The following is a 23,049-nucleotide window of genomic DNA, read 5'->3' on the forward strand; positions in this document are numbered from 1 at the left end:
TTCCAAGGAGGGAAAGCTTCTTTAAGCCACTGGGAAAAAAGTATTTTCCAATTTGGCTCTTCAGCTGCGTCGGCCGAATACCGAGGTCACCCTGGCAGCTGCTAATCTCAAGCTGTGGAAGGAGCTTGCAGAGTTTCAGGAATGTATTCCTCCTGACAAGCTCGAAGACTTTAAGGGCGGTTTATCTGATGCCAAAGTACTGGCGCAGAACCTGTTGGAGGCCGCTGGCCATCATGTCGACGCTTCTACTGAGGGATTTATGGTTGGAGTAGACATCTCCCGCCAATTGTGGCTGCATGCTACGAAGATTTCAAAGGAGGTTCAGGACAATGTACTTTATCTTCCCTTCGACAGTAAGGAACTATTCCACTCCTCCACTGATGAGGAACTCAACAAAACCAAGGCAAGCACGCAAACTGCTAAGTCATTGTCGGTCCTTGGCAAAACCCCAGCTAAGGCAGCTTATACTCGGAGGTCGGGGTCTCAAATGAGGTCCTTCTCTGGTTTCAGAGGGTTCCAGGACTGCTGTGTGTGCCAGGCAGATGCTCCCTCTGGTGGTCCTCGCTGCAAGCAGCAAAGGCAAGATGGCCGATTTTTCACTCAGTCAACAGCCTCCTCTTCAGCAACAGGTGGTCTCTACGCCAATAAACCATCTAAATGATGTTTTCCATCAGTCACATGAGACTCCGATGGGAGGACGAATTTTGTCTCATTTGTGGCATGGCAGACCATCTGTTACGAGTGGGAGATGAAAACCTTGTTCTCACCAAGATCCTCCTGCAATAGGGTTCTCCAACGGTGGACCTATTTGCAACCTCAACAAACAGGAAGACTTCCTCTTTTTGCTTCCAGGGTCGGCCTCAGAGTGTCTTCCTTAGAGGAAAACATTCAGGCTTACATCTTTCCTCCTTTGCTGCTGATTCATCGGTCCCTCTGGAAACTCAGGAGTGCGTCCAACTGCACTCTCCTCTTCATAGCACCTTGGTGGCCAGCCAGGTTCTGGTTTTTGGAACTGCAGCACCTGTCATTGTGCTCCCTGATTAGGTTGCCGCAGATTCACGATCTTCATCACCAGAGCAATCACCAGTTGTGGCACCCTTCCCCACAATCCTTCAGCTTGGCAGCCTGGTGCCTAAGTTCCGGTCATTAGCGCAGTTTAACCTCTCTGAGGATAACATGCACATAATTCAAGCAGCGTGTAAGCCTTCTACGAGAGCTCAGTACAGGAGCAAATGGCTTCGATTTTGTCATTGGTGTCTTGCTAAACAGCTTGATCTCCGACAGGCTTTTATTGACTGTGTCTTGTCTTTTTTATCAGACCTTGCAGCGTCTGGCATCCATGTTGTATCATGCAGGACATACCTATGCGCCATTGTGGCTTATCTGTCCATAGACAGTTGCTCTTTTTCACTTTCAAACCCAGTCATCAAGAGACATTTTGCAGGCGGTCTTCATCCTTTTCCGCCAGTTTGGCCCCCTCATTTCAAATAGGATCTGAATGTGGTCCTCACTGCCTTGTGTCACAAGCCTTTTGAACCTATGACCACTACCAAGCTCAAGTACCTTTCTTGGAAGATGGCTTTCTTGATCGTGGTAACATCTGCGAGAAGGATAAGTGAGCTTCAAGCTCTCTGTCGAACATCCATTCCTAACTTTCCACAAGGATAAGGTTGTGCTTCGCACTTGCCCTTCTTTGCTTCCCAAAGTTGTTTCTGAATTCAATCAACATCTTTACCGGTTTTCTTCCAGAACCAGGTCTCCGATTCTGAGAGGGTTTTACTCAACCTAGACGCCAGACATGCTCTGAAGTTGATCAAGCAAACTTAGAGGTTCTTCACAAATCTTTGTTACATTTGGTGATCCAAAAGGGAAACCTGCATCCATCTCTCGTTGGATAGCTTCATGTATTTCTGAGGCCTACAGAATTGAAGGCCTTCATCGCCCAAGGGGCATTCATGCACTTCTGGTCCGTGGCAAAGCACTTCTGGTCTGTGGCAAAGCGGCTGCTGTTGCCTTCCAAAAATACGTCCCCTGGGAGTCCATAGCCAAGGCTGCTACGTGGGCTTCCCCTTTGGCTTATTGCAGACATTGTCTTGACCTGAGCTCCCGGGCTGATGCCCATTTGGCCAGGCATTTCTTAAGAATTTGTTAAATTTGTTACAATGAGGGAAATTTCCATCCACCCATTTCTATCCATGTAAGAGAATGACTAAGTTACTCACGTTAGTGACTACCTTACTCCTAGTCCACTTTCTTCCAAACGCCTACCCGCCGTCCCCTCTAGTAAGTATTCTCTATTATTGCTAAATGGTCCTGGACCTGGCCATAGAAAAGGACTGGAGGGTGATGCATGGCGCAGCGCTCAGGAAGGCGGGGCTGCAGTCACGTGCGGTGGCCCTGTGTAAAAATAATAGTTGGACAAAAAAGTTCTTTTTTTATGCTTTTATAGTGCTCCGGTCCCGTCCCGATGGACGGAATGTCCCACAATTGTGGATGAAAGGGGACTATGGACTAGGAGTAAGGTAGTCACTATGGTGAGTAACATTGTCATTCCTTACCCCCCCACCCCCCACCCTCCATGTCAAACCCTTATATTGAGAGTAAACCAATGTATTTCTGGAGTACCTGGGGTACAGCCGAGACAGAAAATACCAGGACAAAGGGCACAGAGAACATGAAGAATATTGACTGTGCTAGTATTGAGATGAGGTGGCTCACAGGAGGTATGAGGAATACCAAGAAGCCATTGACAACAGGTGTTGATTTTACGCTGGGGTGGAGTAAGCCCTGTAAAGGGGAAAGAGAAGAAGGACTCGCCTTCCTTCCTCATCAGAGAACTCTGGAGTTTCGATGTCTGCACTCGACCCAAAGAGAGGGCTGTGCAGAGGACGCCCAGAGTGGCTGAGGGAGTCAGTAACTAAACCTGCGTGGGCAGGACCGTGCCCAGCGGGAAGCAGGCGAGACAGTGGCACGACCTCCAGGAGGAGGTGGACCGCGCAGTCTCCTAACAGTGCCAAGATTGCAATGGGCCGCAACACGCAGAGTCGCCGCAGAAGCTGTAACAAAGCCGACACAAAGCAGACTGCTGCAGGAAGAAGAAAGGAGACCGATCCCAGCCCTGGAGAGACCAGCAACGAGAAATCAAGTCCCAGAAGATTAAGGGAAGCACGGGTGGACCAGTGGGGGATGGGGTGTTGAGAGTGTTCTGCTTCATGCTAAGGCCTATCAGAGGGCCATCAAGGGTTGGCGACCCAAATCAAGGACGAAGAGTGCATCCGAGGAAATCTTCCTCGTAACACTGGCGGAGATAAGCCCACTGGCAACCAGAGAAGGGTCTGGGACCCTGCTATAAGTAAAACGAGAATTGGAGGAAACCATCCTCATTTCAGTGGCATAGATCAGTCCACTAGAATTCAGAGAAGGACTTGGGACTTTGCTGATATAGTGAAAGAGCGGCAAGCTAAAACCCAAGCTTAAAAGGAACTCTCAAACACCAGGAGAAGGGAATAATTCTCCTGGTGAGAACACTGAATCCTTTCAAGTATACTGAAGAAACGCCAGGGGAAGACAGTCATTCCCCCTGGCCTTGTTGTGAACTATATTGGCAAGTGCAGACCAGTACCAGGAGAAAGGAGCCATTCTACTGGCCCAGAAAGTTGACTGTACAGAGTGTTTGAACTAATAGCCAGGGGAAGGTAGTCATTCCCACTGGCAATTGTTTACAAGAGGACGTTTTGGTAACACAACCCGTATACCAGAAGATGGGAGCCATTCTCCTGGGAAAGGAACTTTCTGTTAGATTGCTACAATCCAGAGGAAGGGAGTCATTCCCCCTTACATCTGTTTGTATGAGAACATTTTGGGAATGCCACCCTTATAGCAGGAGAAGGGAGTCATTCTCCTGGAGAAGGAACTTTCTGTTGTATTATATTATTCTTTAGTTGTAGTTTACGGGATAGAAGTAGGTTGTGACACAGGACAGTGATTTGGACAGACATTCTGACAGATCCTTTAGTTTTAGTTTGAGGCAGGGAAACCCTTCGTACAGATAAGGGATAGTGAGGGTTATTTTACTATCATTACAAGTGTATAGCAATAAACAAGCCACCCTTGTGTCAGCTTCCTTCTTCGACAACCGTACACTAGCCAAATGCAAACCATTCTTGTCCCTTCGATTTATGGGAGAAATCTAGCCCACGCTGCGGAACTAGTATTTATTTCTAATCCATCTGCAAATACTGTATCGTAAGCTCCTGACACCTCCTTTTGCAGCCTTTAGTTTTCTGAATGTCTGAAAAATAAACTGTGGACCGAGAGAGCACTTTTCAGACCACCTCAGCAGTTGCTCAATAACATTCCCAACCTTTGTCTGCCATGGGGTAAGTGGCACATGTTCATGGCAGGTCTGCTGACTTAGTGAGAGTATGGACCTTTGGAGTTTAACTGAGATGCCTGTGTCCCTCCATTATTAAATGCAGTAAGATCATGGCACCCTCAATTGTTCCTGTTCCCTTTAGTTTCAATTTGAGTGCTAAGTTTATGATAAGTAGTTTTCCATCCAGGTCTTTTAGATTCCTGGGTGCCGGAGTCATCGTAATTGTCAACATGTCCTTGTGTGTAAGGGGTTAGTGCCTCATTGAGTGTAGGTGCTTCACTTGATGTAGAATTGCCTGTGTGACAATATCTGTGCTCCCCATGCCTGTTCCCCTTTCGCCCAGACAGTTATGTCTATCGCATTATGCCTCATTTCAACTCCCACCTTTTTAAATAACTTTATTTGTAGGTAAAGCAAGATACTGGATAGTACTTCATAAACAAGCATCACATTTCCAGGATAGTTTGTTCATTTCATCCGAGCAAACCCCCACCCCTCCCCACTATATAACAGTAGTAACGTCTAAACCACTCCACATAGCAACTCCCTCCAGAGCATTATCAAATATCTGGATGATCGTCCCCCTCATCTACATACCTAACATTCATAGCAAAGCGAAATGTTAATACATTTTACATTAATAAAAAGGTGGAAGTGCACTATTAACATACTCAACGAATGGCAGCCATATATTAACATTTTGCATGTTCCCAGAGAGGAAACAGTGATTTTCACTGTGGCAAGGATCTCCTAGTTTTTACTCTTCCACATTTGGATACATGGACTCCCTCGAGCCTTCCAATTTCTTGCTATTGTGATTTTTGCTGCCGCCAGAAGGTAGGTGATCAAGGCCACCATGATACCGGTAACCGGATAGATCCCTTTCCCCATATCTCTCAAAATTATGATCTGCGGCTCCATCGGCAAGTGAGCACCTGTAATTAATTTAATATGGGAAGCACCTTTTTCCAAAATTATTGGGACTCACACAAGCCCACCACATATGACACCCAGTTCCCACCTCGTTGCACCCTCTCCAGCAGCCATTAGGGTAGGTTGGATTCATCTTCTGGAGCCTATCGGGGTGGGAAAGGAAGGTACCACATGTAAGGGACTTTTAGTAGGCATTACCTATCGGTCGTGCATCTAGATGCCAATGATTCCTGGCCCAGATGCACCCCAGTAATAATTCTTTGATATGCTGACCCAAGTCCTGTTCCCACTTCATCATATAGGGTAGGCCTCATAGTGAAGATGTGGGAGTGGCCACCACACCTGTGTCCGTGGGCCAATCCGCCAGCACTTCTGCTCCCCGACCTCAGGGATCTGCATCAGAGGCAGCAGTTCTGGCGTACCAGCCATCTCGGCACCCCTTGATGAGAAACCCTGATCCTCGCTTTCAGGATCTCTTTGGAGTGCTGTGCCATCACCAATAGAGATGGTCTAGCACAAGAAGCGCTTTTTTGGGGTATGTAATCTCCCTCTACTCTGAACGCAGTTAACGACCATCTTTTCCGCCATCTTGCCAGGCTATGCGCCCAATTCCCACCTATTTAATATACTTGCACCACCATGTCCGGATGAATGAGGACTTCCCCCTGTACGCAGGAATGTAAGCCAACTGTATTGAATGGGGCAAACTGCCAACTGGATTTCTGAGGCACCTGTGCCGCCCTTACAATAAGAAACCAGTTCAACACAGACTTGTCAAAAACTGAACCCAGAAGCCACTTGTTCTGAAAAGGGAAGAACTATGACAATCCTGCCTTATACTGATATTCCTCCATCCTCTACCAAGATAATTGCCGGCTCTCTCAAAAGGTAGCTGGTTAATGCCCGCTCCCTTGCGTCACATGCAGCCTTTTGCCATGTTCTCCTTGTGGATCTGGCTCCAGATGTTATTTGTTTTACAGAAACTTGGCTGAATGTGTCCTCTGGACCCTCTGTGGTTCCGATGCATCCCGATGCCTATGATATCCTTTGTGTTGACCCGGTGTCGGTTCACCCTGGCCGAGGCATCGTTCCTGTGCCATTTACACACGCAATCAAAATGGAGGCTCTTTTAGTTTGTCCTTACATCTGCATCCTTTTGCAGCCAATTCTTGGAACTTGCGGCCAACCTGGATTTGAAGTTTTCCCATTTGGTGATCACTGAAGACTTCAACCTTAAATTCAACCCTTCTTTTAGACTCGCAACTACTCAATTTTCTGAGACGATGGGTGACCTAGGTTTTGAGCAACTCGCCTGCGGTTCGACTCATTCATTGGGCAATATGCTCGATTTAGTCTTTGCCACTAGAGCTCTGGTCGCCATGTTTCCTCCCTTCCCAGTTTTATGGTCCAACCACATGTTTAGTTTATACAAAAACTCCTGGGGTGAACCTGGGCTTTAAGCAGCTGTTGAAGCGCAGCTGGACCCAAGGACGATATAATATCATATATAGAGGATAATTATCAAGCTACTAATAAAATGGATTTGTCTTATCTAACACTGATGTTTGCCTCGGCCGCTACTTGGTTCGCTCCACTTAAACTGCGAAAAGATAGCTGGCTGACTTTACCAGCCATTGTATAGCGATGAGTTGAAAGAACTACCCCAAACGATGGGCCAAGATGAATACAAATGGTGGTCCTTCTACTCCCTGGATGCTAGAGTGAGGTTTCGCCTTGCTTCAAAGTCCTACCACCAGGCAATTCGCTCAGCCAAAACCATCTTCTATACACAGAGGGTGGAAAGTGCCCTGAATTGGCCCAAAGAACTCTTCTCTGTGGTACGGGCACTGTCGGCTAAAACAGATATCACAGGGGGCGCTGCCCACACTTAGGTTTGCTGTGATGCTCTATCTGACTGTTTTATGGATAAGGTCAGCAGCCTACGCAATCAGATCATGCTGTCAGGCCAAGGGATTGATCCAGATGGTCTGCCGGCCCCCTTAATGGCTGCTGATGCACAATGGTCTGTTTTTCCAACTTTCTCAACTGCTGATATTCTAGCAGCCACTATGCGGCTTAAATCTGTGCCCCCTCTGATTCTATTCCTTTAGAGAAAAAGATTATGCCTGATAACTCGACCTGGATCATGCAGACAGTTAATCTTTCTTGCTCTTTGGGTGTGATCCCAGTGGAACTCAAGCAATCTGTTACTATTCCTCTCCTGAAAAAAATACATCTCGTGACGCCGTCTGTGCTGGCTAACCTTCGTCCAATCGCACTCCTTCCTTTGTTCATGAAACTGCTAGAATCACTGATCTCCCCTCTGCTCACTTCTTTTCTGGAACTCTCTAAATGTCTAAATTCTTTTCAGTCTGACTTCCTCCCCGGTCGAGTGTACTTGTCTCGGTCTTTGATGATCTGACTCGTCTAGCCGACCAGGGGGCAGGGGTTGGAGCGCTGATTATTTTGGACCTGTCAGTGGCATTTGACACAGTGGACCATTTGGTGTTGCTGAGACGCCTCGCCCTGGCCGGCTTCTCTGGACAAGCCTTCGCTCGGTTTACATCTTTTTTGACCAATAGGAGCCAGACATTAACTCTTTCTTCCTTTCGGTTTCCACTTCTCTTTCCTGTGGCGTCCCCCAGGGCTCTGCTTTGTCTCCAGTGTTAACATCTGTATTCTGCCTCTTGTTCTGCTCATCCACTACCATGGCTTCCGCTGCTACTCCTATGCTGATGGCACCTAAATCATCGTCCGGCTGGACTCTGCCCAGCCGGATTCAGCGTCTCAGCTTAGGGGTTGCTGGCAGCAGTGGGTAGGGGGATGGGCTGCAACTGATTGAAGCTAAATGGAGACACAACTGAGGTACTCATGGTTGGCCCCTCTCGCATTTTGCACCCTAACCTCCCCTCTTCTGCCTTAGTTTGGTCCTCTGCTTTCTGGCCTCCTGAGCTTGGTTTCTGTCCCTCACCTGTTTCTGAGGCAAAGAACCCAGGCTTCAAGTTCTTGCCATCTTTATCGACCTCAGCACCATCTGTAAGACCGGCTTCATCCAGCTCGGGGTTCTTCACAAGGTCCTGCCTTTTCTCGCTGCTCATTTACACCCTCTTGTGGTGGCTTCAATCGTTTTGATACTGCTGGACTAGTGAAACTCTTTTTCTTGCTCAGCCTTTCTACCTCTTTCATCGCCTGCAGCTGCTTCAGAATATTTATCAGCTCGCATTGCCAAGGACACCTGTGAGAAACCTGAGGGTATTCTCCCAGTAAGACCTCGAGCATCACTTATTTAGGTGGCCAGAACACAGCCATCGCTGTTGGATCGAGTTCCTCGGGATGGATCACCTCGGTACGGGAACTCAGGGTTGTGCTCGGGGGAATACATCAGGTGAGACGCAGTATTGTGCGAGAAGGGTGAGATATCTGAGGCTTTCATGGGCTGTAATGCATCTGCCTCCCTTCCTCCTGTTAGATCTCTCCATCCCAGAGCCAACAAACCCTCCATACGTAATCAATCTTCTAAGGTCCCAAACCCGGTTACATCCAAAAAGCATAACTCCCAGAATCCTTGTTTCACTGGTCTCCATTCGAATACTCCCTATCCTTCTTCTTTACGTTCCTCTGCTTTTCATTTTTTTCCACATTCCTAACCTGATCAGACCCACCATCTCCTTTGTTCATGTCATGACCCTAGCTATTCACGCTTGCCCTGCAAACCCTACCAATCCCATCCCTCCGATTGTCATTTTCAAAAATCCCATGCTACTATGACAGAATACTACTGTTCCCACCATCCCCCATGTTCTGTTCTTCATCCCGGTCTTTCTCGTCCCTTATACAAACCTTCCTTATTCCGTCCCGTAGGATACTCTGACAATTCATCTCTTTTCCCTTCAAACACTGTCTTGCCTCATAAAAGACAACGGACTAATGTTAAACCTGTGTACCTGATATGTAACCCGAGGGTCAGGCAAAGTCAGGCAGTTGACTCAAATCAAACACACCAAACGGCCCGTCCTTTTCCCCACAGGGATCAAAGGTGGAGTTGGAGAGCACAGTACGAGCTAGGTGAACACAGCAGACAGCACGACGAGACAGCTACCACGCAGCAGTTCAAGAGAAGGAGAAAGGTGGCTGGAATCGAGAGGGTGGTGAGGAGAGAAGTGACCTTGCCCTTTTCATCCCAAACCCGCAGAGCCTTTGTGGAAGAGAGCCTATGACCGCGAACAATAGCACAAGTGTCCTGCAGCAGATGTCAACGGTACACGGGGCAAACCTATGCCAATAAGCAGGAGCGAGGAAAGCTTGTGGGCCCTTGGTACCGGCCTTGACTCCAGAGAGGCAACAGGCAAGCGGTTCATCACACCCGGTGAGTCGAGGGGAGAACCGTTAAGAACCGGTCTGTGTTGAGTGAGAATCGCAAAGTGGCAAGTTTTGAAACCAAGCAGATGAACTTTGAATGAACTGTAAAAAGTGTGAAGGGGAGACCAGCGGCAGAGGGAAACTGGCACCACGTGGGTGCTAACTCAAGAGACTCTGGTCGAGCTCCATATGAGAGAAAACTACAGATACCAGAAATCCATCGGAGGTTCAGCGGAATGTATGTATGTGGTCATACAGAGGGTCAAGCAAAATCCCTATAAATCAAAATACTTTCATCTACAAGCACTGTGAAAGTGTCATGGCCACAGGCCCCAGAACACAAAAAGCACACCATCTAGTGATGGGGGCAATGGGTCACTTGACTCACCTATGTCCCTTTGGGACCCATAAACACAGGGGCCCTGGCTGAACTCAGTCCTAGCGCCTTTGGTGCCAGGCTCATATAGAGATGTGAGCAGGAACACTTTATTTCAGTGCAAGAGTGCTTTTACTTTATTTCAGTGCAGGAGTGCTTTTATTTTACAAGAACTTTCCAGGAGCTGAAAGCCTTTATTCCAGAGAACATCCTCATGTGCTGACTCATTGGGTGTGGCTCCCTAGTTCTGGTCTTCATGTGCTGACTCATCGGGTGTGGCAGGGTGTGGCAGGCAGGCTGAAGCTGGTGGCCGTGGCTTCAGAAGCTCAGCTATATAAGCTGCTCCATCCTTAAGGCCGGTGCTTTGCGTTAATGTGCACTCGAGTGCAACGTGACGCTCACCGCCGCTTGGACCAGTTTACTTACCTTTGAAACCAGGCATTCTCCTGCATACTCACCTCCAGGAAACCGGTGCTTCATTGCTTCATCTGCAGACTCATCTCCTGACATCCAGTGATCTTGATCCCGATGCCGCAGCACCACACTCAGCATCCACGAACTCAGACCCTGTGAAGAAGAAGAAAGACAAGGTTTGAACATCTGCCCTAGGGCCGCGCCACATTTGAACCCTGCGCACCCCCTAGTTAACAACTTACCAGCTACTGTACTGCTGCAGCTTCGTTCCTCATTCCCTCAGGCTGCCGCCTTGAGCTCTGCAGCTTCTGCCGGGCCAGCAACATCACCTGCAAGGGAAGAAAGCAAAAGAGCAAACATCAAAAGTGGAACAGACAGCAATACAAGACAACGATCTGTACAATACAACAAAAACAGACAAGGAAAGACAAATTCAAACAGGCTTACCTGAAGTATAGTGGCTTAGTCGCAGCAGGACTGGACTACCACATGCAAGGGACCAGTGCAGGAACTCGGTCCAGATCATACAAGCGCCCCTGCCAGAAGCAGCAGGATGGAGTGCTCTCCAAAACTAATCAACAGGTGTGCTTTCCAGGGACAGCGCATCACACGGGTACCATGGTTAGGGAGGAGGGGTCTGGAAGGGGATCAAGCACACATGTTGGCATACTCACACCCCCTATTCTCCACGCAGGAGCAGTCCCGAGCAACATCACCTATTACCACCAGTCACCACAAAAGCACAGAGGGCGAAGTCGGACACGAGCGACCTCAATCCCGGGAAGGCTGCAACCGTGCCCCAACGCCTCCGCAGAGACCAGGTGAGTGTAACAGAAAGAAAGGGAAGTAAATCCCACTGATATTGGACATTTGTGAATGTAAAGACAAGAGGGGTCTGAGCCCGACCGACGGAGATCCAGGGGTGAAGCTGTCACCCAAAGTTGTTTGATAAGGGAACTTTGATATATTTTTGGGGAATACGATTGAGAAGGGTCAGCGCCCAGAAGTGCGGGGACCCGGTGTGAAATCGTCACCCTACGTGAAGCTGTGATAAACAATTGAGAAGGGTGAACGCCCAGAAGAGGGGGGCCTCGGGGTGGACTCATCACCCAGCGAACTTTGTGAATGAACATTCATTTGTTAAAGGAAGTTTTGTTTTTGTTATTTGAACACACCAGGCCCGAAGGCAAGAGACTTTCTAAGGAAACAAGACTTGGTCATCGACGGCCCTAATAATTGAGAGCTCAAGGGTTAAAATGCTGAACTACATTCTCGTGCTAGAAAAGCTTGAGTGTGTCCTGAGAGCTGTCATTAGAACTGTTGTCTCATGCTGGAGAGGCCAGACACTGTACTGTGCTCCAAGCTCCCATCTTACCCTGTGTTAAAAACGTGGGGAAGGGAGACCCAGGCTACCGCATCCTGACATATTATTTAAGAACACTTCTTTCTTTTCTTGAGAACTATCCCACACCCCTTTTTGAATTAGTTGTGAGGTTTGGCAATAGGTTTCTTAGTATAGGCATTTTTATTTTGACACAACGCCACTAGGACTGTCTTATTTTTCATTTGATGGTTGACGCTTGCTCCCATCTCAGGTTTAGGTTTAGATTAGGCATTTTTCCAACCTGCATACCGAGTTCATTGTTCAATATACACTCTTGAACTGTGATCACTTGTCTGTCTTATTAGTTGTCACCATGAGTTTCTCACACACCCCATATGGCTCCCTCATCTCGCCAGTTCTTTGTTCACTGGCTGCCTGTACAGCAACAGGTATGGTTCAAGTTTCTGCATTGTCCATAGGGCCTTCTATGGCCAAGGGGTGGAGTCCCTGCAGGAAAATTGTTGTCCTTAACTGGCGACGCGTCTGCTTCGCTCCCAAGACGCCTGCCATCTTCCTGTGCATTGTTATTGCCTGGAGAGGGTGGGCAGCCGCTCCTTTTCAATTGTGGCTGCTAAACTTTGTAATTCTATTCCATTTTCCCTTCCAGCCAATTGGCCTTTCGTTGTGCTCTAAAAACCTACCTCTTCTAGGCTGCTTCTTGTTCTCCTGCTATATCCTTCAGCCCCAAGATGCCTTCGGTGAACGTGCGCTTTATAAAAACAGATAACATAACATATAAACATCTGTGCAAATTCACTGTACTTAATGCATATTTCTTGTGTAGCACTGTGTCCTCTAATCAAATATATCTAAGTAATGTATATTTTCTTTTATGCTTGGTACTTTCATTACACAGAAATATCCCGATCTAATACCCCTACCGCAACAATCCCACCCCCATAGTCTAGTACAAGAAAAAGGATAATTTAATCCTAATATTTAGTTTTATGACAAATAATAAATCAATGAAATGTAGGTGGTCCGCTAAATACCAATGCTTGGCAGTCACCTTTCAAACACTACAAATCACTTCAGACTACAACAAACACTGCGGCCGGCCTATTTTTGCTTTATTTACATTTTCTTGTAACATATATCTAGTCTTCTTTTTATCTTTGCTCAAACATCCATTCATAAAAAACAAATATATATGACTTTTTAGCATAAAACGTGACATTGATGTTTTGACAAAATTTAAACCAAGCAATCTCCCATAGGTAATTATGTATGCCTTATTCCTACATCCGCCCTGAAATGAAACTGTGAAGCAGTTCTCTGAAACCATTAACACATATTGTCATCAGAGAAGTATGCCTACTTTACAATATGGTTATCCAGTTTTCAGGCTAATTGAAATGTAGAATGTTGTACACTATCTATGACAAACTATTGGTTCCTAGCTTGGGCATAAATACTACTTCACTACTTCTTGTATGATGTTGGATTTTATTGCAAGTAATTGTAAAGGTTTGCGTTTTTGCCGTTTTCTGTTTCTTCTGGAATGTTCCAGTTCCATGTGTTCATTAAGGTGTGAATATCAATGATTATATTGCCTATGACAGACACCTATCAAAGGATTTGCTGTTCCACATTTCTGTTTGAGGTGTCTAAAGCTTTCAGACATTCCAACTTGCAGGAAAGAAAGTCGTATTACGATGATGCTACCTAAGGATGGCATTTTAATTACAAATCATAAATCACATACACCTTGCACTACATTCCCTGTTTCAATGGTATGTTTTTAAACTAAGTTCCCCAAATACTTTTCAAGGCTAGCTCATAGGTACTTACTTTTTGTTTGTCTGCAGAGGCAAAGGATAGGCAAGGACACCGACTGGCCTCAGGCAGCTCTGTCAGGTAGATAATCTTTTCATCCAGTCTGTGCCTCTGTCCCAGAATCCCTCTCAGGTAATCTGGCCCTCCTATGGGGAAAGGCCTCTGATTCAGTCCAAATTGGAAAAGGCCCCTTTAAAGCTATTTGTCCATCTACTATTTCCAGTTGGTATCCAATCTGCTTTTCTTCTGTTGGATGAGCTCTCATTCTCTTTTTGCCTCAAACTCTGCCTTCTTCATATGTGTTTTTGCTTAAATACCCAGCAAATTCCAAGCACGCATTGGACACTGCATGTTGGATTGCACAGACCCTGTGATAGGTTCCCTTCCCAACACCCACAAGGGCCCTCCTCCTTGCTTCTATATGTCCATTGAATTCTCTGTATAACATTAGAGATGCGCCGGCTTGAACCCAGCCCCCCCACCCCAGAAATGAGAATCATATATAAACTGGAATATTTTTTTTTCAGTTAATTCTCTACCTGGACATGTGATATTGTTAACAATTACATTTTCAGATTTGTGAAAATATTATGACTCCAAAGAGATATTTTATGTTCATGACACTTCATGCAAGGTGGAGTTACTTAAACATGTACATTATGCTTAAGTCATACATTTTGATACATGCCAATGATCTGTGTTTTTCCTGTTTTATGTAGATATGTATTTGTTTTTTCAGTGAGGCAAATGATAATGTATTTCCAATTGTTACCATCATGTTGCACAATTTAAAGTTGACTTGTACTCTGCATTTAGTTGAATTGCAGCAGTGTATCACTTGACCATTTTCAGGAGAAACCATCTGTTTTGAGAAAGGCATTCCGTTGAACAAAGGATATTTCAATTAGGTATTTTCTCATTATCCTAGGCTCAGTGGGACAGGTGAACGTTCTTTGTGGAGCCTAATGTATTCCAAGGTCATGTACGTCTTCAAGGCATCCATTTTTGAGAATGCATTTAATGGTTGACCAGACACCAATCAATTTCTGGAATGGTTGTCTTTCAAAATAGCTTAACACAGAAGACTATGATTTTGAGGTGGATTTATAACTGTAAACAGTCTAAAATTCATTTGGACTCCATGTCTCAGAAAGCCTCAAGTACTGATATGAAGAAGAGGAGTAAGGAATCAATATGGAATAAAATAATATCAAGTACAAAGTGCAGTCTAGTTGTCAGATTCACAATCGACTGTATGGGACATTTAAACTTGAAAATCATCTGCAAGCAAGGAGAGAAGAGGAGAGCTGCAAAGATTGCGGAGCGGGAAGTAACCCCAGAGGCAGAGGCAGACCCACAGAGACGAGGTATGCAGAAAGAAAATGCTTAAATGCAACGACCTGGAGGCGTATCATACCGGAGGAGAGTAACTCCAGTGAAGTCATAGCGGATTCCCTGGAAGGACCGCTAGAAGTGAGAAATGTGCTGCAGGGCCGAAGGAGACGCAGTCCTGTGGAATGGCAATGGTCCATCAGCGAAAGGGTGAAACGCTGATGCAGGAACCAAAAGAGACTCTGACTGACAGGGGAAACCTTCCCAACCATTTTGCCGCAGCTGCACATTATATCAGATGGTCAACACAGAGGAGTGGGGGGGACCCGGGACATGCCAACAAATTAATTGAATTATTTTGAATACTGACCAGGTAAAATTGAAAGACAAGAGCAAAAGTGGTACAAATGTCCTTATAAGATATGTCAATTAAGGGAAACTTGGAACCCACATTGCCATAAACCAAGAGACACTAAAGAAGAAATAAAATAGCAATAGCTGTACAATTCTACAATATGAGATTTCAATTTGGGGAAACTTGGAACAGGCATTACCAAAAGCTAAGAGACACTAAGAAAGAAGTTGACAGACAGAACTTGAACGGACCACCATATGTGGGATATCAATGAAGGGGAAGTTGGAGCAAGCGATACCTGGAGTAAACTAGTGAAGAAGTGCAACTTTGTTATACCTTAAAGGAAAGTGAATGTTGTAGAAGGACCCGGTGAAAGATTTGTTTTGGAAAGATGTACCTGGCAGGAAAGTACAACGGGGGATCTGCAAGAGCCAAAAACAGGGGCAGGGGTAATTCCTGGCAGCAGAGTAAACCAGGATATAAACAGATTTAATTCATAAATTCCTGGCCGCAGAGTATACCCGGAAATGGACAGTTGTGTGAAAGAGAAACTTTATCATCTCAAACAGTTTTTGAAATTGAAAATGTTACCTTCCTGTTAAGTCAAAAATACGTTATTTTGCTGTATTTCAACCAGTGTTGTGGAAAAGACATTTGCTTTGCCACCCTGAGGAAAATATTAGGTGAAAGAGACACTTTCATTAACTTTACTAGACCATTGTTGGAACAGTTCAGGGGAGCGGAAACAAATCCTGGACACAAGGATTGTTTAGTTGTTATTACACATTTGAACTTTTACACACTTTTGTTGAGTTGGAAATAGAGACATTTACCTTGCACCTTTTGATTGGGTATGTTAGTTTGAGGGCCAGATATATTTTGGTTGGACACAAGGTCACCTTGCTTAAGTTTTAGTTTCCTTTGCAGCAGCACTTTCTTTAGTATAGGGACAGTTAGGCCTTTATCCAAACCCCTTTTTCTTTTAATAAAGATAAATAAGGCTAAGAACATTACAACTTTGAGTATGCCTCTCATTTCTGATCCCTCACAACAAACAATAATGTTTTAGACAAATCTGAGCTTGAATTCAGGATAGGAAAGTTTAAGTGTTTTACTAATCCTAACTATATTGGTTTTGGTCAGGTTGTTTGACAGTAAGGAATTGTCAGATAGTCCTAATTTCAACTAACATACTTCATTCCGAATTACACATTTAGTAATTGTAATCCGTTTTTTTAATTATTTTACAAAGGTTTACTCTAACACCTCTTGGAATTCAAATAAGTTGCCTGCTTAATAAAATTTAGATTTTTTTCACAAAAAGGATGTTAGGTGTTTTGGATCGGAGGGGGAAGAAGCATTGCAAGTTGGTGGAGAAGAGGGCTTCCAACAGTTTAAATAAATAAATAACACACAATCCCCCAAATTGAACTGGTTTATCTTTAATTGGTTGTGTCGAAGGGTAATATTGATTTGAGGAAAATGTACATATAAACTTTAAATGTAACCAAAATGTTTTTACCAAAATTATTCAAAATGCTTATGTAAAAATAAATGTACGAAATGTATAGTACCAAAATTATTGTTCTGAATTTTTAAATGCCACAATTATGTCAGCCTAAATTCATCTCCTTTTTTGTCAATATACCCATATCAGAAAATACACTTGAAAATATGTCATTAGATACTGGGTTAAGCCTAGCCTTCTTCACCCACAATTAGTTATCTTTTTCTGGTTTGATTCAATAATATTCCTTGAGATTGCTTTATTGTATACATTGGTACAGGAATTATGTATATGCTTTTATATTCAGCGTTCTAGATGAAATAAGATTGCTTCCCAATAATGACACATTGAGTATATTGTGCCTTGCCATAGTTGACAATAGTGCTGTTTTGGCATGGGCATTGATAATCGGATGGTAGTGAGTGACAATTTTGTTATATTTTCTTGTGTTTCAGAAAAGGAACACAGCTCTACACATAGCATCTCTGGCCGGACAAGTCGATGTGGTGTCTGTGTTAGTGAGAAATGGGGCCAACGTCAACTCACAGGCCCAGGTAAAACTGTCACATTTAAATTCAAATTTTCAACTTTGCATTCTCTTTTTCTTTTGTGAAATGTGCAAATAATGCTTCAAAATAAAAGGTGTGATTGAGTGATGCCTTAATTTCAAAATAGTCATTGTGCCCACCATTGTTAGATGAAGAGTAATTTGGGCCTCTTTGATTTGTTTTTCTAAAGAAAAGCATTAGCTGTAATAATGGGAAACGTCGTTATACTGCATGGGAGGCAATGTTGAAATATATAAAATCAGGACGTTCAAGCCGTACAATATTGAAATCCTGCACAGAAGAATGATTTGCTACGTGTGTACTTTATTGAGTTTGTATCGATGTGTGCGTGATCTACCTGTCCTCAGTACATCCAGAGTGTGCATCTGTAATACATCATCTGATTGTATGCGTGGGTGATGCATGGGATGAATTTGTGAAACATTTTTTTGTTAATTTCAGTTTTTAACACTTCAGTGTTCAAAGTTCTTTTCCCCGCTCGCCCATCCCTAAACATGTTTTTCCCTTCTGGAATTGGTGGAATACATGACATCTTCCAGCCACAGATGACCTGTGAGTAAACACCAAAAGTCCAGCTCTCCTTTACAAAATGTTTAATCTCTTGACACCATGTCCTAGTTTAAATCACATCCCCATTCACACAGAGGGCCTTTTCTGCGCAGTCGCAGTTTGTTGAAGATGTATTTTTAAGTAAAATTGTTGTTTCATTAAATATTAATTTAGTGCAGGGATGAAAATGCGCAGCAACAGCAGTATTTGTGCACCAACAGTGCTGTTTAATTATTAACGCCCATTTCTGAATGCTGCCATGAAGCATATCATTTTGCATCAGTGAAAATGCTGCAGATCTACACGTGTTGCCAGGCGTCTCCTGATTTTGCAACATGTGCACCCTTCCAGGGTTGCTTTTCCCGCTTAGCAGTGTGTCTAGCGTGCAGCCCACCCACCTTTTTCACTACTGCGTAACCATAATACACATGTTTCCTGTTCCTTCTTTGCAGTACTTGCCTTTTGCAAATTGTGAGAGCCACTCATACATTTATAGTTCCAATCTCTTAAAATGCAATCCACTTTCACACAAACATGAGTGCGCTGAGAAGGGAATACTTTTTTCTCGAAGGATTTGATTTAAGCTGCTGTATGAATGGCTGTCCATGGTTATGAATCTGTCCCGGAGGCTATAATGGGTCTTTCAAAGCATCTTACAGATGCTCAAAGTATCCACGTTTTTTGAGCCAGTGGTGGGCATGTAATGTGGCAATGAGCATTTTCTGGTGTGAACACAGGCCTGATTACGTACGCTGCAATTGGGGACGATTTTGATGTTAGTCTTGAAGTTTTTACAATTGTACAAATGTGTTATAAAATGGCTTACCATGGAGTCATATTTTTTGGCGATTCTGACCTTTGCCTAAAGTTGAAATATTGTGCATTTGTGGCTCTTTATGGTTTTAGCTTTGATTTTCCGTCTGCTCCTGCTATGAGCATACTTGGTAATGTCCAAAAATACTGTCAAATGATCTAATAAATAGATTTGGATTTCAATTTGCAACTTTTTGATAGTTATGAAATTGGAGTAGATTGTGATGCCAAGGACTGGAAATATTAACCATCCGCTCTCAATGTGCATTTGCAGTAGCAGTTTTGTAGTTGGAATGTGAGAGTTTCAAGAACACCTTGGTTCAGTTTTAGGATGTATTGGATGATGGAATAGATGTTCGTCCAGACAAGATTCTTTTTTGGGACTAAACTCAATTTGGAGGAGTCGGTGGCATGTTGGGTAAATACCTTAATTGCATTGAATGTGTTGCTGATATTCACATTTTACAGTCACACTCAAGCGAATCCTCCAAGCACTGTGCAGTTCTTTCTCAAACAGACTGCTGGGCTCTGGCAACCATCGTGCCAGTTGTCACAGATAGCCTCAATCATTCACGGAAACTGGGAGACAGTTCAAGAATTTTATTCTTCTTGCAATAGTTGAGGTGTGCAGATTTTTCAGACTGAATATAAGCAGATATTTCAACGTAATGGTGGTTAAATCTCTCTCTCTCCCTCCCTCTCTCTCTCCCCCCCTCCCTCTCCCTCTCTTCTCTTTTTCCTTCCCCAGCCCAAGTGTTGTTCATGCACAGGATGGTCTCTAAAGATCGGTAACCCCTACTGTCTAAGCTTCTGTTTTACCTTGTCGTTATGGCATAAAGACACAATGCCTTATGTATCTAAATCTCCCTCTTGGAACAATGTAGGCCAACCCTGCTCTATGTTCTTCAATATGATGTAGTGTAAGGGGTTGTGCTTTCCAGATACTGAGGTCCCACTTCGTCTTGTCCTTTCACACGCTGATGTTACTCTCCATATGTCTCTTGGTCACTCTCGCTTATCTACCACTTCCTTTTCTATCCCTCCAATGTTCCTCTCTCTACTGTTTATCTCCACACTCCGATCTTACTCCCTGCTACTCTCTCTCTCCCCCCTCACCACACTACTACTCACCACACTACTACTCTCTTGACAACACTACTACTACTTCCCCACGCCACTCACTACACCCCTCTTCTCACCACTCACTACACCCCTGCTCTCTATCTACACGTTAATACACACGCTCCACCTATCTCTTACCACTACCCTCACCCATCGTGCTTCACTCTAACCCCACCTCTACTCCCATTACCATCTTGCACTCTCTCCACCCCCTCCTACATACACTCTTGCTCACTTTAACTCTCTCTCTATTTCCTCCATACCCCCTCTCTCTCTCTCCGTCATTCACCTTTTGCACCCCCTCCCACTTCACACTACACACAAACTGGTACCATTGTCTCTAACAAATAGCTCACCTGCACTCTGCTCCAATTCTGTCACCAACTCTCCAGCTCACTGCTGCTCCTCTGTCTACCCCCCCTGTACCCCTGTTCTGTTGGTCTTCCTTCACAGCACCTCCTGACCTCACCCCTGCAACCCGCACTATGCCTCTCCTTCTGTCTCTTTTTATACAGTGGTACTACTGGGTTTGTCTCTACCTCAGCATTCCATTGGCTGTAGTACTCCCCTGCCTCTAGGAACCAATCTGTGACCGTATTTTCACCAAGGACTGGCTTACACAATTGAGCAGCTTTAAAAACCCACATAAGCCCCTCACTCTTTTCCAGTATGGTTTTGGAAACAGTCTGTGGTAGCCGCAGGGTCTCATGCTGATTCTGCCTATGGCTTTCCTCAGGTGTTAGTGTGCTTTGTAGCCAGTTCGTTTGGGGGAGGTTGTCTAGGCCTCTTATGTCTCCCTACAGTCTCTCCTTACTCCCAGGTCGTTTTCTGCTGGCCTCCTGTTCTCCTGGGCTCCGTCTGGGGTTTCAGGTCGGGGGTTGGGTGTCTCATTTCTGTTTTGCAGGGTAATTCAAAGACCATTTCATGGCTATTCTTGATTCCATTCCCTCAGCTCCGGTCTGGGCTTTCTCAGTTTCTCCGAGGTGCACTGAGGGAGTTGTAGTTCTGAAATGGAAAAGAGAGAACACTAGCCAGAGAATGTACTAGGAGGTATTGGGAGATCAAGAGTGGTACTATGATTGACATTCGTGGCACAGGGGGGGGGGGGTGGTTTCAGGGGCTGCCGCCCACCCCCAGCATCTGGGACAGTGGCAGCTCTGGATTTTGCCCTGGTATGCCTCCTGCTCCAGGGTGGGAGGAGTCCCTTTCCCCCAGCCCTGTGACAAGGTTATGACCCTATGACCCTAACCCAGTCACATAGTGTAGAAACCTGCAGCACATCACCAAATATTCTATTAGGAAGACTTGCTTCAAAGATAGAGAAAAGGTTTATTTCCATACAATTTTACAGAAACGGGTCAGGAAACCGACACAGTATCCCCTTCCCAGAATAAAGGTCCCAGAGCACAGACATCTCTGCGTTTTTATACCATTTTATACAATGACCTCCACACAGAATGTTCAACAGTTAGTTGCAGTGATTACGGGCTTCCTAATTGTACATCCTTTAGACCTTGTGGGGATGGCTTTACAACACTATCTGGGCTTGGTACGCTTCTGCTCAGTCCACCCACATGAAGCAGACCACCTGATCTAGAAGAGCTTTTCTTTACACATAGCAGGGCTTAACTACAGTCTCGTCATTCATGTGGTACACGTTATGGTTCTCGGGTAGCTAAACCCGCCTTCATGACATTGTATGGGATGTGTAGCTGGGCGTGCCAGTGCCGCAGAAGGCGGCTTACATAATGCTCGCATTGCCTTTTGGACACTCATGCACTGGCCAACTAATCATCTTTTGCTCCACACCATACCCACTAGCATGACTGCTGCCACCATTTCACTGCTACAGTAATAGCTGCGGGTTTGCGCTGCCTGAGGCTCATGCAATTCCTCAGACCTAAAGTAAAATGCTACAGCTTTCACAGCAGCGTTAAAATAAGGTGCACAGTGCCCCTCTAATGGGCACACTAAAGTGGTGCACAGAAACCAGTCACTCCGCAGCTATCAGGCTAAATGAACAGTGCTCTCTGTGAAGCATCATGAAGTAGACACAGACAACAGGTTCAATATTGGTTCTCAATATTTGTATTAACTTAAAAGGCAGGATGGAGTAAGGGCTAACTTGCCCAATGCTTAGGTGGGATTTCCCTACCTAGAGAAAACTAAGGTTAGTCTGTGTCAGGAAGTCCAAATCAAATGTCTGTCCGTGTCCAAAACCTGTATTTGCCGTCACAACTAACTGTTTACAATGTGTATGGATGTCAGCATCAACATGAATAGTGTTTAGAATAAGGTTCCGAGCTTCTTCCAGCTCTTTGCTTGTAATCCGCTTCCCCTTCCCTAAATTCAAAACAGTTAATAAAACACAGGGGTTTCCTTCCCCCAAGAATTCAAAATCTTACAGCTTTTCAAAACCATAAAATTCCTTGGGACGCTCCCCAGCTTTTTTGACATTCGTTCAAAACAACACAATTCCTTGGGACTCTTGCCGGCTCTTTTAGCATCAGTACCTTTCACCGGTTTGCATAGATAGTTCTGTTTCTTAACTTTACAAGCATATAAGCGGCTGTTGCAAAACACTTCATTGGCTTTTCCTACAGAGGAGCATCCTGTCTAGGCGCACTTGTCGGACCACACGGTCCACCCATTACAGGTCACACAACCAAGACCCTTCTTTACTGCTTTCCATTAACAATGCCTTCCTTAGACAGTGAAGCTTGGTTCTTTGTTCAGTGTGACACTCTTCTAACACGGTTCCAAGGCTTGTTGGTCACCATGCACTTTGGTACCCTGTTTCTGTATTTATTTCGCTCTTTCCAATGCATGTTTCCTTTTAACCTGCAGTTCCTTGAACTCTTTTAGCTTCGCACAATACTCAGTTTCTCATCTCATACCCTTCTTGGTATTCTCTTGAATTTGCCAATACTTGTGTCTCAAACAATACATTTGTTAGTATCTGCCACATGCAAAACCTTTCTTTTACTCCTCTCACAAGTGCTCAAAACTTGCTTTTTCTCTGGGCGCTATTCAAAAGTGCTTATGTCTTTCAGTTGGTTCGGTATTTCAAAGTACTTTTTCCAACATTCAAAAGTACTTCCAATAGCTCTCAGTTCATTTGATATTCAAAAGTACTTGTATCGAGTTCCCGTAGCGTCCCGGTTTGAGTCTTTACCTTGTTTCCA

The 23,049-nt window shown here is 44.8% G+C and overlaps 1 protein-coding gene across 7 annotated transcripts in view; it reads left to right on the plus strand.

The window, feature by feature from the left end:
• Nucleotides 1-23,049, plus strand: part of ANK3 (ankyrin 3) — a 2,768,233-nt gene that overhangs the window by 1,640,382 nt on the left and 1,104,802 nt on the right. For all 7 annotated transcript variants that reach the window (XM_069611214.1, XM_069611216.1, XM_069611217.1 and 4 more), the window contains one exon: nt 17,267-17,365. In XM_069611214.1, coding sequence (XP_069467315.1) covers nt 17,267-17,365 — 99 coding nt within the window. The remainder of the gene's footprint in view (nt 1-17,266; nt 17,366-23,049) is intronic.

This window comes from Ambystoma mexicanum, chromosome 8, assembly GCF_040938575.1.
Source record: "Ambystoma mexicanum isolate Mex_15411 chromosome 8, UKY_AmexF1_1, whole genome shotgun sequence".
Lineage (NCBI taxonomy): Eukaryota > Metazoa > Chordata > Amphibia > Caudata > Ambystomatidae > Ambystoma > Ambystoma mexicanum.